At 41.1% G+C, this 15,398-nt stretch overlaps 1 protein-coding gene across 1 annotated transcript in view; it reads right to left on the bottom strand.

The window, feature by feature from the left end:
- Positions 1 to 15,043, bottom strand: part of GRM8 (glutamate metabotropic receptor 8) — a 744,367-nt gene extending 729,324 nt beyond the window's left edge. The window contains exon 1 of the mRNA XM_075274172.1: positions 14,378 to 15,043. Within this exon, the coding sequence (XP_075130273.1) occupies positions 14,378 to 14,905 (528 nt within the window). The 5' untranslated portion in view covers positions 14,906 to 15,043. The remainder of the gene's footprint in view (positions 1 to 14,377) is intronic.
- Between the last annotated feature and the right edge of the window lie 355 nt (positions 15,044 to 15,398).

The raw sequence follows: 15,398 nt of genomic DNA, 5'->3' as shown, positions 1-15,398 counted from the left end.
AAGCTGCTAAGGTTTCAACAGAGCAATGTTAACCTAATACACAGCCCTGCAACAAATTCCTGATAACTGAGGGAAATTACTCCCTACGAGAATCATTCTCATGATCCCAGCTTTTTCTTTCCATTCCACGAATCACAGCTGTACCTCAATCTGTCATGACCTCATAAGCTATAAAACTACTAGAGTTGCATTGTGTAAACCAGTAAACTTTCAGATTCTGACAAACTGAAGAGAAACTTTCTAAAAATGTCTAGACAAGGCAGTATAGTTTGATCGAGTCGTAAAATGCGCCGGTTGTCTTTACTGACGTGGGCGAAAAGTAATGGTCTAGAGTACATTAACTAAGCGTTGGATTAAGAAGAGGAGAGTGCCTAATCTCAAGATGCACCACATATAACACATAGGGGAGGAATTTTCTAGTGCAAAACTGGTGCATGACTGAGCCAAAAAATGTGTCACGGACTCAAAGCTTTGTCTATTATGTGATCTTCTCACCATGGCAGGGACACCTTAGCCTGATAGATTTACTTTAAGGCCTCATGCACACAACCATTTTCATAACAATGAAAGTCCATGAGAATACTCACACATCCATTTTTTTTTCAAACAATGAATAAAGTCCATCATAAAAAAATGAAGACCAGTTCACAATGAACTGTGTCTGTACAACAGACTGCACATAGACAGCACTTGTGCCCATAACATGCAAGCAATCATATTTTTATACAGACTAGTGGTCCACATACAAAAAAAAGGATGCACGCACTATTTTAGTTTGTACTAGAGTAGTAATTCCCCAGTATCTGCTGGTGAACCCTGGGGAGAGGGGCACAACAAGACAGGGAGCCCTAAACTAAACCCCCACCACCATTTCTTCCTGCTTTCCTATTCTGCCTTAAGCGACAGGTGAAAACTGGTCAACAAGCCCTTCCTAGGTATATGTGTGACACAGAGCGCACACAAGGGTCAGCAAGTAGAGATGAGCGAACACTAAAATGTCCGAGGTTCGAAATCCGATTCGAACAGCCACACACTGTTCGACTTTTCGAATGGATTTTGAACCCCATTATAGTCTATGGGGGGAAATGCTCATTTCAGGGGTATGCAAAATTCGATAAAATTACCAAGTCCACGAGTGATGGTCAGGCTGGATTCTCCTTTAAGTCTTCTCCCGGCGCAGCGTCCCCGCGTCTTCTTCCGGCCGGAATTCACTCTGCCTAGGCATCGGGGCCTAGGCAGAGCCAACTGCGCATGCGGGGGCATGCCCGCGCATGCGCAGTCAGCTCTGCCTAGGCCGGATGCCTAGGCAGAGTGAATTCCAGCTGGAAGACGCCGCGGGGACGCTGCGCGGAGAAGACTCCTAAAGGTAAGAGAAGAACCAGCGTTGATTGGCAGAATGTATAGCATTCTGCCAATCAATCCTGGTTCTGCATCGAACCTTAAACTTCGAACAGCTAGTAGTGTTCGATCGAGTACGAGTATTTTGAATACCGTAGTATTTGATCGAACACCTACTCGATCGAACACTACTCGCTCATCTCTATCAGCTAGCCAAGGGTTTGGTAATAGTTGAGCAACACAGTACAAAATTGTAATCCAAGAGAATAGTTAAAGGAAAAAGCCAGAGGTCAAAAATAAGAATACAGGTAACAAATCTGCAAGAGTAAATAGCCAGCAAGCACAAGGCAATAGCAAGCACCAATGTGGATGTGGGCCAAGAATAAATAGGAAGTAAGAACCTTCACCATACTTGATAGGAAGATAGGCTGCCAATCACACAGGCAAGGCTAACACTAACTATTAGAAGAGCAGAGGGAAACCAAGGTGAAGGATATGGGTGTTGTGGAAAATCAATTATCAAGGTGAGGGCATAGTACAGTGTTCAGACAATACAAGAAGAACACAAAAGAAGAAATCACAGCCGGACAAGTCTCCATGCGGCCGGGGGATGGCGTCAAAGCTCGGACGGGCTAGGATGTTACAGTATTGCAAATGACATGGACTTGGAGAGCATTGTAGACATATTGACTGAACATGTCTGAAAAAATCTTTTTCATAAATGCAATAAATGCAATTTTTCATATGTCTGTGTTTTATCCTTGGGATAGGTCATCTATATCACACTGATGGGGTAAAATTCTCAAAACACACATCAGTAAGCTATTTGAAGGGGCCATGGCACTTGTTCAAGCTCGTATTCTTCATTGTCATCTACAAAAGTAGTTTCACTTGAATTACAAAAGGCTGAAATTCCCTGCACAGCCACCATTATACAGATCTCATGCGGTGTAAACAATGAAAAGGAGACCGTGAAGATTAGTGAAAAACAAAACTATGGCCCAGAATTACTAGTAGTTAAATAGTGTAAAAATGGCAAGTCTAAAAATGCACCAGATATAACACAATTGCTGGTGCTAGATGATAAATCTGATGTATCTATAGACTGTCTAATCTAAGTTCATACCATGTTGTAGTAACCCTACTCTGAGCCAAAAGTTTCCAACAAAATCGGAGTGCATTTCTCACGAACTGGTACACTTAAGCCAGGTCCCGTTTTCTAAGAGAGCGTTAACATTACCGTCGGTGTCCGACAGCCAGTGTCTGCTGCTAATGTCCGTGAAAAATCTTGTGCAGACATTAGCAGCGGACACTAGCTGTGTCCGTGACATTTTGCATTGATTTAAATGGACATCAGGTGCGTTTTTTTACAGTCTGTGCCTGTCCTTAACTGTCCATTCCCAAAGATGTCTGACTTTTCAAACAGACAGCAAAAACCTACATGTCGGGTTTTTCTGTCCGCTTGAAAAGTCGGACATCTTTGGGAACGGACAGTTAAGGACAGGCACGGACTGTAAAAAAACGCACCCGATGTCCATTTAAATCAATGCAAAATGTCACGGACACAGCTAGTGTCTGATGCTAATGTCCGCGCAAGATTTTGAATGGACATTAGCAGCGGACACTAGCTGTTGGACACCGACGGTAGTGTGAATGCCCCCTAAGAAGCCATGCTCACATGTCAAGTTAGAATTTAGCAGAAACTAGATGCACCAGGTTGTGGTAAAATGTACCTATTTTTCACCAGTGTCTAGTCATAACCACAATAGCAAATCTGGGTCAATGTCAATGTTATTAAAACCAGGTGTGGCTTTGGCCATAACACAACCCTCACAATTGTTTGTTGCTCCAGGAATCAGGGGAGCCCCATAGTGGGTTGCATTACGCTTCTCCTTTGTCCTCCAGGGGCAATATACAATGGAATGGCCAAAAAAAGGCCAATATACAGTGTGTGGGCTAAACAAAGGGACAACATACAGCGTGGGGGACAAAAAAGGAGACAATATATGAAAAATGGCAGTGTCAGTTCACTGAAGCTTGTTGAAATGGCTTATTCACATAACAAAGAATAATGGCGGTGTGAACGTCTATGGGTCTATTCCTATGGCTATCTTTATGTCCGCCAAAATGGACAAAGATAGAATATCCCTAGATTCACTCAATCGAGTTTCAGCCCCTTGTAAAAATATATATATATTTTTTAATACACTGTATTTTGCAATATTTTTTTCATTTTTTTTGTGTGTATGAAAAGCTAGAACAGGTCTTTTTTTGCCTGTATTCACGGATCACTCAATAGACTGAAGTCTATTTTTCACGGCCACTACTATCCACAATTGTATGAATATAGCCGTAGGGCTCTTGCATACTACAAAGTCCTATCCATGGGGAACGTGTTTAGGCCGTATTACCTGGACTGAACTCAGCCTTGTGCATAAGGATCACTACATCATAATGAGTTATGATACATTGAGCTCCTGAATGTTCCATATGCTATAGTAATGAACTGATAGTGTTATGTCAGTTCATTACTGTAGCGATCGGGCCATTCGGGAACTCACTGAATCATGCAGTGGCTCCTATGCACACGACCCAGTTCAGTGAGCTTTGGAAAAGCTTGTCTAAACTTTCAGGACAGCAACCTGCACAGAACCATAATGTTAAAAAAAATTACTTATTAAAAACACAAACTTGCTTACAATGTATTAAACTAACTTGTGATGGTATCTCTATCACATCAATATGAATGGCAAATATTAACAGAGCCAAACCTTTACTTCTTTCTGATACACATATAAAAAATACTATACACATTCACAGCTGCTTTACCTATTTACCAGCAGTCGGAAATACTATTACAAGAAGAAAATCCCATTGGAATGCTTATTTTTAAAGGTGTTGCTTGATAAACTGTGTTTTTCAGTTTTTTTTTTATCCTTAGCACTTCTTTGTGAAATGATGTATTTTTCCTCAAAGATATCACACAAAGAATTTCAAGCCAACTACTTACTGTCTTCTTGCAGCTTGTTATTATCACATATTCTAGAAATGCAATTTTCTTTTTTTTTTTTTTTCTCAAATTTATTTTCTGTACTTCCAACGCCCACAACAAACTATAGCATAATTTATTTGTATACTGGGAGTATAAGAGGAATTCCCACCATAATTATTTATTAACTATTAAGTGGCGTTGACCACCAGAAAAATCACTTGTAAACCACTTATATGGAGCTGTAGGGGCTGTTGGTGGCATAGTGAACATACCTTTTTTGATGCATGCCCATGGTGCACCATACAACTCATTTGCCTATGGATTAAATTTAGATTTTATCAGTAACAAGACTGCACTTTGACACCATAAAGGAATGTTGACTATTTAATGCTTCCTACATATAAGTGGTTTAGGCCATGGCCCCACGTGGCGTAAACGCTGTGGTTTGCCCTCAGCATTTTACAGTCACAGCAAAGTGGATGAGATTCTAGTAAATCCCATCCTCACTATGCTGAAAAATACGTGCAGCAGTCATGCTGCAATTTCCAAAACCGTTGCAGTTTTGAAATTGTATTATGACAATTATACTTATGGAATCGACGGTGGTTTTCCTATAGGTATAATAGAAACAGAAGGTCCACAGAGGAAACCTCTACAGACTTTCTGTGGCTGCTTGTAGATTCATTTCTCCAAACTGGGAACAGGGGTTAAATAACCTTGTTTCCTGTAGCGGAAAGAATTTACATTACATCCACTTCGAACATATGGACTGGAAAACAGCCATGGAATTTGCTGCAAATTTCATTGCAAAATCTGGATATTTGCATGTGAATTTTGTTGCAGGTTTGCTGTCAATTTCATCCTTTGCAAACAGAAGAGTTAAATCCATGGTGGAAACTACAATATAAATTGGCATCCCGTGTATTTAAAATTCGCAATGTAGGTCAATTTCCGCATGGATATCTCATCACCCTGCTGCTACTGGAAATGCTAAAAATCTAAAGTGTAAACTTCACATGTGAACATACCCTTAACAACGTTACCTATGTAAATATTAAGTTCAATATATGAAATGTATTATGTCTAGAATGGTTTCTAGCATGTGAGAAAGGTATCCTTGGAACGTTTATGTGGCGCAAAGGAAAATGAAGGTTTCAGCCATTAAAGAGGATGTGTTGTATCCATTACTAATACCTAAAAGCACCCATAAATTAACAAAAGTATAAGTAACTAAATAGCTGCTGAAAAACTTTTGGGTGGTATAGAGTTTTTCAAGGAGCATTTTTCCTGCTGGTTTGAAAGATTATCTGAAATCTTCTGTCTATAGCTGTTTTCCTTACACTCCAACAGATTATGAGGCAGGACCTCTGTAACAAAAAGCAAAGCCAGACAGACTGGCAAAAAAATGCCTCTAAGGACATTGCAGGTTTCCAAAAGTAATGAGATAGCGACCCTGTAGTATATCCACAGTAACTAGACTGTCTGACAGGAGCCAAAATATATCAATTGCCTTTCAGTGAGAGATGCCGCATCCTCATGTTTCCTGCATATAACGTCAGCATTATAAAATCATTAGATTTCAGATGATACATATTATCTAGGGGCTATATGAAATTGCAGAATTTGACATAACATAAATTAGAAAATGAAAAAGTCATATTGATAATTTCATTGCAATTTGTAATATAAATTGACTGAATGAAGGTATGCGACACTCAAAAATTATGGAAGATCAACAAACCTATCTTGTATTCATCAAAATGGAATCCCATATTTTCTAGGTTAATCGTAAAGTTCCATTCTTCTTCAATAGGTGAGGATGATCTTTAGGGTCTACACTGAACTACATGATTGCATATTGTAACCTCTTAGTCTGACCTTAAAGAGGACCTTTCATGGTTTGGGGCACAAGCAGTTCTATATACTGCTGGAAAGTCGACAGTGCACTGAATTCAATTGGCTTTCCCGATCTGTGTCCCGGGTAAAGAGCTTTCGGTCCCGATACAATAGCTCTTTACAGTCAGAAGGGCGTTCCTGACAGTCTGTCAAGAATGTCCTTCTCCACAGCCATGCCTATCGCGCTGTACAGTGTGAGCAGGGAGAAACGCCCCCTACCCTCCTGATAATACTCGTCTATGGACGAGCACTGTGAGCAGAGGGAGGGGGCGTTCCTCCCTGCTCACACTGTACAGTGCGATAGGTGCTGCTTTGAAGAAGGACGTACCTGACAGACTGTCAGGAACTCCCTGTGTGTACTGATGCCCAAACACTGGAGCATCCGCCATCACCTGGTGATTTTGTGGTTGTGGACCTGCAACCAGCATTTTCCGTCCTCAGTGATGATGATGAGACACAGTTGCCATCAGGGCATGCTGTTGTCATGTGCGGTTTGCAGTAAGAGGAGAGTGAGCAATTGAAAGAGGAGTTGGTGGACGACAAGGCCACCGACCCTAAATGGACAGGGGTGATGTATAGCGGGGAAAGCAGTGTAGATGTGGAGGCAAGCTAAGCAGGAAAAAAGGGGGCTAGAGGCAGAGGCATGTCCAGAGGCAGCAAGGACAAAGATTTTCCATGTACTAGCCACTCATGCAAAACTTGCCCATGTTGCCAGACTTATGCGAGCTCTCTCCGTGTCTTTGAGGAGTCCACCAAGAGGGTCAGCTTTGACGATGCAGTAATGATTTTAACAATCCCGCTCCTGTGTGTGATGCAAGAATCCCTCATCACCATCAGAGATAATACATTGTACGCTGAGTAGTCGGGCATAGGAGCAGAACCATTCTAGCAGGATAGTCAGTGTACACTCCTGTCCGCTTCACAGTGTATATTGATGGAGGAGGAGGATGATGAAATGGCAGATGATTTCATTGTCACACAGGAGGCTAGCGGCACCCCCTGGCCAAACTACCGCCACTGAGGTGCCTAGTGTCACCAGTTACATGACAAATTTAGTGCGGTTTGCACACTTTGCAAGTCTAAACTGAGTAGGGGCTCTGAAAAGAGCAACCTTACCACCTTTTACGTGCACTGTTATTTGGAAGGCAAGCCCTGGGCTCAGTGCGAGAGAGCAAACGCAGGATAATCGTCGCCCGGCATTGCCGACACTGCCTCTTCCACTGTTTACACCAGCCTGGACACATACACATCTGTCTCTGACACATTGAGGAGTTCACCCTCATCCGCCCTTTTGGCCTGCACCATCATACGCCTCTTCCCAGCCACTTCTCATCTCCCAGGCGTTTCATTGCAGGCAGAAGTAAAGCGCAAGCCACCCACATGCCCAAGCCTTTAACAGCCTCATCTAAAAACTGCTGGCCCTGGAGATGTTGGCATTTATGCTTCTGAATACCCAGGCCTTCCGTCACCAGATGGCAGCTGGGGCACCTCCCTATGCTGGCCCTAGCCGTTACTACTTCTCTTGGTGTGCTGTCCCCGCCTTGTGCCTGCACATGTCCCATAACATCAGTCGGGCCCAGAGTTCCATGCTTTGCTGCAAGGTCCACTTGACCACCGACGCATCGACAAGCCCCTGCAGTCAGGGTTGCTGCTTATCTTTAATCACAGGCCGGGTGAATGTAGTGGAGTCTGGGCCCGAGGTGCAAACTGGGGTGGTCTATCTCCTCTCCCAGCCCAAAATTCATGGCAGGGTTTCTCTAAAAGCCTACTCCTGCACTGCAATCTCGACCCCAACTACGACTGGAAACGCTGTACCACTGGCGTGGGGAGATGTCAGCAGGATGTGCTGAAGCTCATCAGCTTGGGGACAGACTGCCTCCGAGGTGAAGGATGCCATCCAGGATGATATGGCAATATGGTTTTCCCTGCTGCGCCTGGGCCCAGGCATGTTTGCTTATGTGATAATGGCCGGAACCTGGTAGCAGATCTGGAGCTTGCCAGACTCAAACACGGTCCACACATGGCCCATGTTTTCAAATTGTTGGTGCAAAGGTTCTTTGAAACCTACACCATTGTGCCTGATATACTGGTCAAAGTGCGGCCATTTTTGTAAGTGAGAAGTAGCCTCTGCTAGGCTGAAAACATTCAGAGCACACTCCAGTCATATTTTCAACATTGGCTAGAGGAAGATGAGGGGGATGAAGTGGCATTTCATGTCACTGTCCCACACGAGGCTTAAGGGTGAAGTTCAGTGCATCCCATTGCTTCAGCACGGATGGTGTGAAGGGGAGTGTAAAATGGAGGAAATAGAGAGTGACAGTTGGGGGCAGCGAAGTCATGCCAAGTAACACACTGGCACACATGGCTGACTTCATGTTGGGTTGCTTTTCAAGAGACAAAGGCATAGTTCACATCATGGAGAGCAAACAATACTCGATTGAACAAAAAATTGGATTAAGCTGATATAGCGTGACTGAATTGCTGTGTATCACACTTAGCTTTTGGGGGGTAGACCCTTAAAAATTGGATTGACCATACATGGCCTGACTGAAAGAATGTCTGTCTCCCACTTAGCTTCAGGGGGTAGACCCTTAAAAATTGGATTTAGCATACATAGCCTGACTGAATTTCTGTCTCTCCCACCTAGGTTTTGGGGGTACACACCATGAAAAACTGTATTGAGCATACATAGCCTGACTGAATTTCTGTCTCTCCCACCTAGGTTTTGGGGGTGCACACCATGAAAAACTGTATTGAGCATACATAGCCTGACTGAATTTCGGTGTCTCCCACCTAGGTTTTGAGGGTTCACACCCTGGATATCTGGATTGAGCGTGCATAGCCGGATTGAATTTCGGTGTCTCCCACCTAGGTTTTGGGGGTACACACCCTGGATATCTGGATTGAGCGTACATAGCCGGACCTAATTGCTCTGTGTCCCTGTTTTGGGGTTACACACTGCCTGAAAAGCTGGTTTGCATGTATATAGCAAGAAGTAACTACTGTGGATTCCTGCTATTTTGGGGGGGACACCCCTAATAAAAGCTGTTTGTCACGTATATAGCAAGAAGCAACTGCTGTGGATTCCTGCTCTTTTTTGGGGGACACCCCTAATAAAAGCTGTTTGTCACGTATATAGCAAGTAGTAACTGCTGTGGATTCCTCCAATTTTTGGGGGACACCACTAATAAAAGCTGGTTTGCACGTATGTAGCAAGAAGTAACTGCTGTGGATTCCTGCTATTTTGTGTGGGGACAACCCTAACAAAAGCTGGTTTGCACGTATATAGCAACAAGTAACTGTTCTGTATCCCTGTTTTCCACCGTCCGTGGAAAGCTGGACTCCTGTCCCTACAGTGTATAGCTCTGAGAAGAGCTGTTGTTGTTCTTCGGTTTTTCCCTGCCTATCTGAAGCTAAACCCTATCTAGCCCTCAGCAGATATGTTTCTCTCCCTATCTCTGGCCGCAAAAATGGCGAATATGGCGGTGGCCATTCTTATAAATGGGAGGTCACATGTTTTCAGCAGCCAATAGGTTTTTTCAATTTTTTTCACTGCCTCCATTGTCGTAGTTCCTGTCCCACCTCCCCTGCACAGTTATTGGTGCAAAAAAATGCCAGGGAAGGTGGAAGAGGATATGAATTTTTACTGCATATGCCGCGTGGTATTCGATTGAGAACGAATACCTCGAATGGCCTGATATTCGATCGAATACCTATTTGATCAAATGGTGTTCGCTCATCTGTAATCAGAACCTATTAACCTTTATGTTCGGGGGAGATGCTGAATGGCTTTATTGCTTAGAATGCTAAGGTTCTTCTCCTGAATTCATATTAATACATATGACAAATCTTGACATATTTCTTACACCTTTATAACTCTTTTTGATCCTTTTATAATTGAAAATCTTGTTTCAGCTGTCTGATCTCTTTGATAGTATAATCAGATTTTTGTTCCAAAATTTTTAAAAAAGTATAGTTAGTACTCAAGGCTAAGGCCCACGTCACTTTTCACAGAATTTACTGCTTTCATTATACCTATAGGGAAACCGCCAGCGTGACGGTTTTGGAAACCATTGTATTTTTCTGCAATGTATCTGTAACATCTCTGCCTGTTCTGGTCACTGCGCCACCCTCAGCTTGCATGCTGCAGTACAGGAGGCATTTGCAGTTTCATTCCTTGCTTAAAGTTTTTGGTTGCACAGTATAAACATGGCTCTATTTCTGTAATTGATTTTCCACCACACTCGTCTGCCTTCACCTTCATTTTCCTCTGCTCCTCTAATAGTTAAGCTTAGTCTTGCCCTGTGATTGACAACCTGCCTTCCTATCAGGTTCAGGGCGGGTTCATCCACCCTATTTTTTCTTGGCTCACATTTACATTGGTGCTTGCTATTGCCTTGAGCGTGCTGGCTTTTCTCTTGCTGTTTTTTCTTGTATTCTGATTCTTGACCTCTGGCTTTCCCTATTGATTACTCTTTTGGATATCAATTTTGACACTGTTTTGCTCAACTGTTACCTGACCCTTGGCTAGCTGACCTCCCTTTGTTGTTCTTTGTCTTGTATGCGTTTTGTGTTTCACATATATAGAAAGGGCCCGTCTCCAAGTTGCCGCCTATTACGTAGGATAGGACCAGGCAAGCAGGAAGGGACAGTGGGGGGCTTCAGCTTAGGGCTCACTGTCTTTTGTGCCCCTTTCCCAGGGTTTCCAGCAGCTACTGGGAATTGCTGTTCCATCAATTTCCTAACAGTATGGATGAAATTCGCTGGAATCTATTCCACTTTGCAGGGACTATAAAATGCTGCGATGAGGTCCTAGCCTAAAGTAGTTTCTGCCAGTAAAGACTGCAGTCTTAGGAGGGCTCCCTTAAATATCCTACAGACAGTTTTGAAGTACAGGTTGACTGCATGTCACATGATTCCTGGGACAAACAGAATTCTAATACATGTGTGTTTGACTATTCACTAACATCTTGGTTATATACATATAGGGCATGTGTCATAAATGTAATGTTTTCCTATTGGTGTTGAGCAATCACTTTAGAATGATAAATTAAATATGTTTTTTTCCAAATGAGAATAATTTCGCAATTTCATGTTTCATAATCAAAATAGCTGATAAGGGCCTTATCCTTGTCCAGACCTCCGGCATTATTATTACATCACTGAGCAGCTTGACACACTGACTGTGGACTCACCTGCCACATGACCTCACATTTACTGCTGGGAAAAGGAATGCAGCAGAAAATCTAATCATTATACAATTGTATAAGATCCAATCTATAGACTTATTCACAGACTGGCAAATTCTTAAAGCACAAAATGGGGGGCAGCTGTTCTTTAAAGGGATTCTCTGTACAGGAATAATAGAAAAATATTGTATGCATTCTAATAAATATCATAAGTAGTCATACTACACAATCCCCTGCCACTGAAGCTTTCCGCATCCCCCTGCTGGTCTCTACCAACGCAGTCAATGTAGGGAGACACTACTATGATCAGTAATTGGGGGCAGCAATCACAGCTCCATGGCATAACATCATCCTCTGTGCAATACAGAAACCAGGGAGGGACCCAAGATATGTCATAAATGGAGCAGTGGGACCAGTGAGATATGACTTTTTTTGTTATTTTATAACATGCTCAGGTGTTTATCTGACAACCCCTTTAAATATCTTTCAACTGACCAATGATTACAGCAATATTTCTATGTACATATTTGTGTTTGTTCTATGACTGTATAAGATGTTCTCTAAGAAGAGGACCCCATAAGGGCAGACACATCTTCTGTAAATCTAAGAGCCCCTTTGGCTGGATCGATTAATCATTCTGTCAGATAAAGCCCTGGTACTTGCCTCTTCTGATGGCGCTCAGGAACAGTATAGGAGCTATGTATTTGTCATCCAGGCCCCCCTGAAGATGCCAACTATGACTAACTCTGACTGCAGATAACAGTTTATTTATATGTATAACAGGCTGATTCAGACAACTGACGGCTGTCTGTACGTCTATATATGGCATGTTTAAACTAAGGGTGGGAAGCTGTATCGGTGATACCAAGTGAGACAACCGAAAGCTGCTTCTTATCAGATTCTGTAGGTTTATTAAAGAATACCTGATATTTATCTACATTGTAAAGCTATATCTTCCAATAAACCATGCTATTGTTCATATCAGCTTCCAAAGATACAAATGCATTTTTTATTCTTATTATTATTAATAATAAGAAGAATAAGAATAATAAATGTGATCCTAAAATGATTTAATGATGCAGCACACAACCATAATAACTGTCAGGTTATCTTAAGAGTATAGATCTCTTTTGCTAATGTCTTTGGAGAGTTGGCCTCTACATCAGGGTTTCAATTTGCAAATGCACAAGCAATAGAGAAAAAGGGGATGTGTCACCTAAGATGGCCTATTTTTGTAAACCAAGTTTTTATGAGAAACATATTTTTAACAATTTTTTGATGCTTTTATTTTTAAACTTTTATGTGACTCTTTCTGATATTCACTACTGACAGATTATCTATTTCCCCTGAACTGGTCCTATCAAAGATATGTTGGTAATATATGACTTTAAGCAAGGTACTAGGGTTTCCTCTTGTAAAGCCTGCATGTAGGTAGTTGTACCTGTATAGATAGTGTCACAAAGTCAACACTATAGCATTAAAATAAGTCCTTTGTCTAACAGCTGATCTCAAATGATATTATGTAATAGACATGTGGGATAAACACAGGTGAGGAAAGGAAATGTCATATTTGGAGATAGTGTTCCCTTAATGAGATTTGGTTATCTGATAGTAGATTCTCAAAGGCTAGTGATTTGCCATCCTAACAACGTTTGCAGTCCACCAATGGAAGTCATTTCATTGCAATCCCAGAGGGGTGTCTGGGTTTTGTTGCAAGTGCTGTAGATGGAAATGGGTTTGTTATCAATTCATATTTTTCCCTGTGAGTTTGAAGACAGCGTGAGTGAATGACAAGTAATTTTATTAACAACTTTAGGGATATGTTGGTGCAATATAAATAACGTATTATTATAAGTATTATTATCATTAGTAGTAGTAGTAGTAGAAAAATGCAGAAGCAACACAGCATGCAAACCGGGTGCAGAACTAAAGTAGAAGTTGGCAAATCTTCAATTATACATATTATTATTATTAGGGATATGTGTATATTAATATGGGGACCGCATAAAGTCCCATAGATAGTGTGGGGTTGATGTAGTAGATTAAAACAGTACCCATTTAATAAAGTTAGGGGTACAGTAAAATAGTTTACTTCTAAATAAAATGGAACAATAATTCTAACAACGTGTAAATATACATTATATATATATATACAGTATATATATATATATATATATACAGTATATATATATACACAGCTTCTCAAACATATGGGGACTTTCATCACTCCACCTGTCATGAATATAGAAATTCTAAGACTATGACCAGGATTACTGTGACATTTGGTTTCTGCACGACATTCATAACACCAAGATTATCAATACTTTCAACTTGATTTATTGTTAATTTGTCAAAATTCTGCAAAGTAAAAATTTATATTTTCAGATATACAATAAACCTTTAGCAGTGATCATCTGAAAGGTTGGAAATTCTATGACATTTCTGACATCACTGGTGTAAAAAGAAATGATGAAGTGTTTACGAGTGCGACCTGATTTATTCCTGCATTCTAAAGGATTCTCATTTAATCTACATATCCCTCTGTTAGACACAATATACACAATGTTCTTTACTGACTTTATTGATCCATGTATTTTGTTAATGGTGTTCCCTGTTTGCAAGAGGTTATAAGAGGAACTCAAAAACATATCTTATTGCAAAAATCTTTTCTAGAAGTACAAAATTACTGTGCGTCACCAGATTATATTCACTTGCTACAAAGATGATTCCAGCACTAACAGGGGTAAATGGGTCATTAAAACAAGAAAGTGAGAATGCAAAGACTCTTGGCAGACAAACATTTCATTTACTTCAGTACTCCAATAACACATGCTGCTTTCAGAGCTTGGCAATGTGAACCATAAAAAGAAGCATGCTCCGCATAAATTATTCTACATGAAGGAAATAGTGCGTTAGTCATAGACAAAGAACTGCAAATATGGATTTGAACAAAATACCTTACCTTAAATAGTCTTAATATATTAGCAACCATAATGGAAACAGAACTTGCCGCAGCTCCTATGACAGCAGATATTCTATCCGGCTTGGTAAAAATAGGTGAATCTCCATTTGCACATCTGACATCAGTCGCATCTTTTTCTATTAAAGCTTGCACAAAGGTTAAAGATTGCTCCAAGGCATAAGTATCCCTTGAACAGGTGTCAAGGATCCGTACCCCTAAGGAAATGTTTGGAAGAAGGTCCTGGTCTTTGTTTATCTGGTCTACGGCATACATCATTGCCTCAAGTCTGTGAATTCCCTTTTCTTTTTTAAGTTCCCCACAAGGCACCCCTCGTTCTCCTCTTGAATGGACTGGGAAAAGACCACCAAGTATAATGTCCCCTTCCACTCGGATAGAGTGGGCATATTCTTGACTTCCAACTGTATGTATCAAGCTTAAGATCCAATACAGCCTTATGACCAGAAACATGGTGGAAAGGCCGCCAGACTTTGAGGATTTTCTTTTCAAAGCCAAACTTGACGAAAACATGTTCACAATCCAAAATCCAGTGCTGTAATTTATTATGCAAAGACGTAGACCCTTTCAAGTTGCATCTACTAGATGCTACCATCAGTGCCCAGTATGTGACAATAAGGGATGGTCTACCAGCAGCAACTTCTAGAGACAGCCAAAACTATAAACATCTGATTCAATATAGTACATTCTCCATATTCAGAACATCATGCAGATAAATTATTACATACAAGAGGTCTCTCAGTGATTTATTGTGAGGCAGTCGTCTCCAAGTCATATTCATTAGGTACTGTCCACCTGAAAAGAGAACAAAGAAAATATGCTTCAGTATATACATTTGTCCTCCAGCTATGCCAAATACATAACTAGCATTACCTTAACAAATACATCGAAATAACAGATGCAACTGTGCTCTGAGATTGCCATGACTCATTTCCTGTACTGCATACCTTGCCTAATTCAGGTCAATGACCATGAAAACAATATTAAATGTGATTTGTGCTGAAAA

This window comes from Leptodactylus fuscus, chromosome 5 (assembly GCF_031893055.1).
Source record: "Leptodactylus fuscus isolate aLepFus1 chromosome 5, aLepFus1.hap2, whole genome shotgun sequence".
NCBI classification, from domain to species: Eukaryota; Metazoa; Chordata; class Amphibia; order Anura; family Leptodactylidae; genus Leptodactylus; species Leptodactylus fuscus.
The sequence above is the reverse complement of the archived record's forward strand: the minus strand, read 5'-3'. Positions and strand labels throughout refer to the sequence as shown.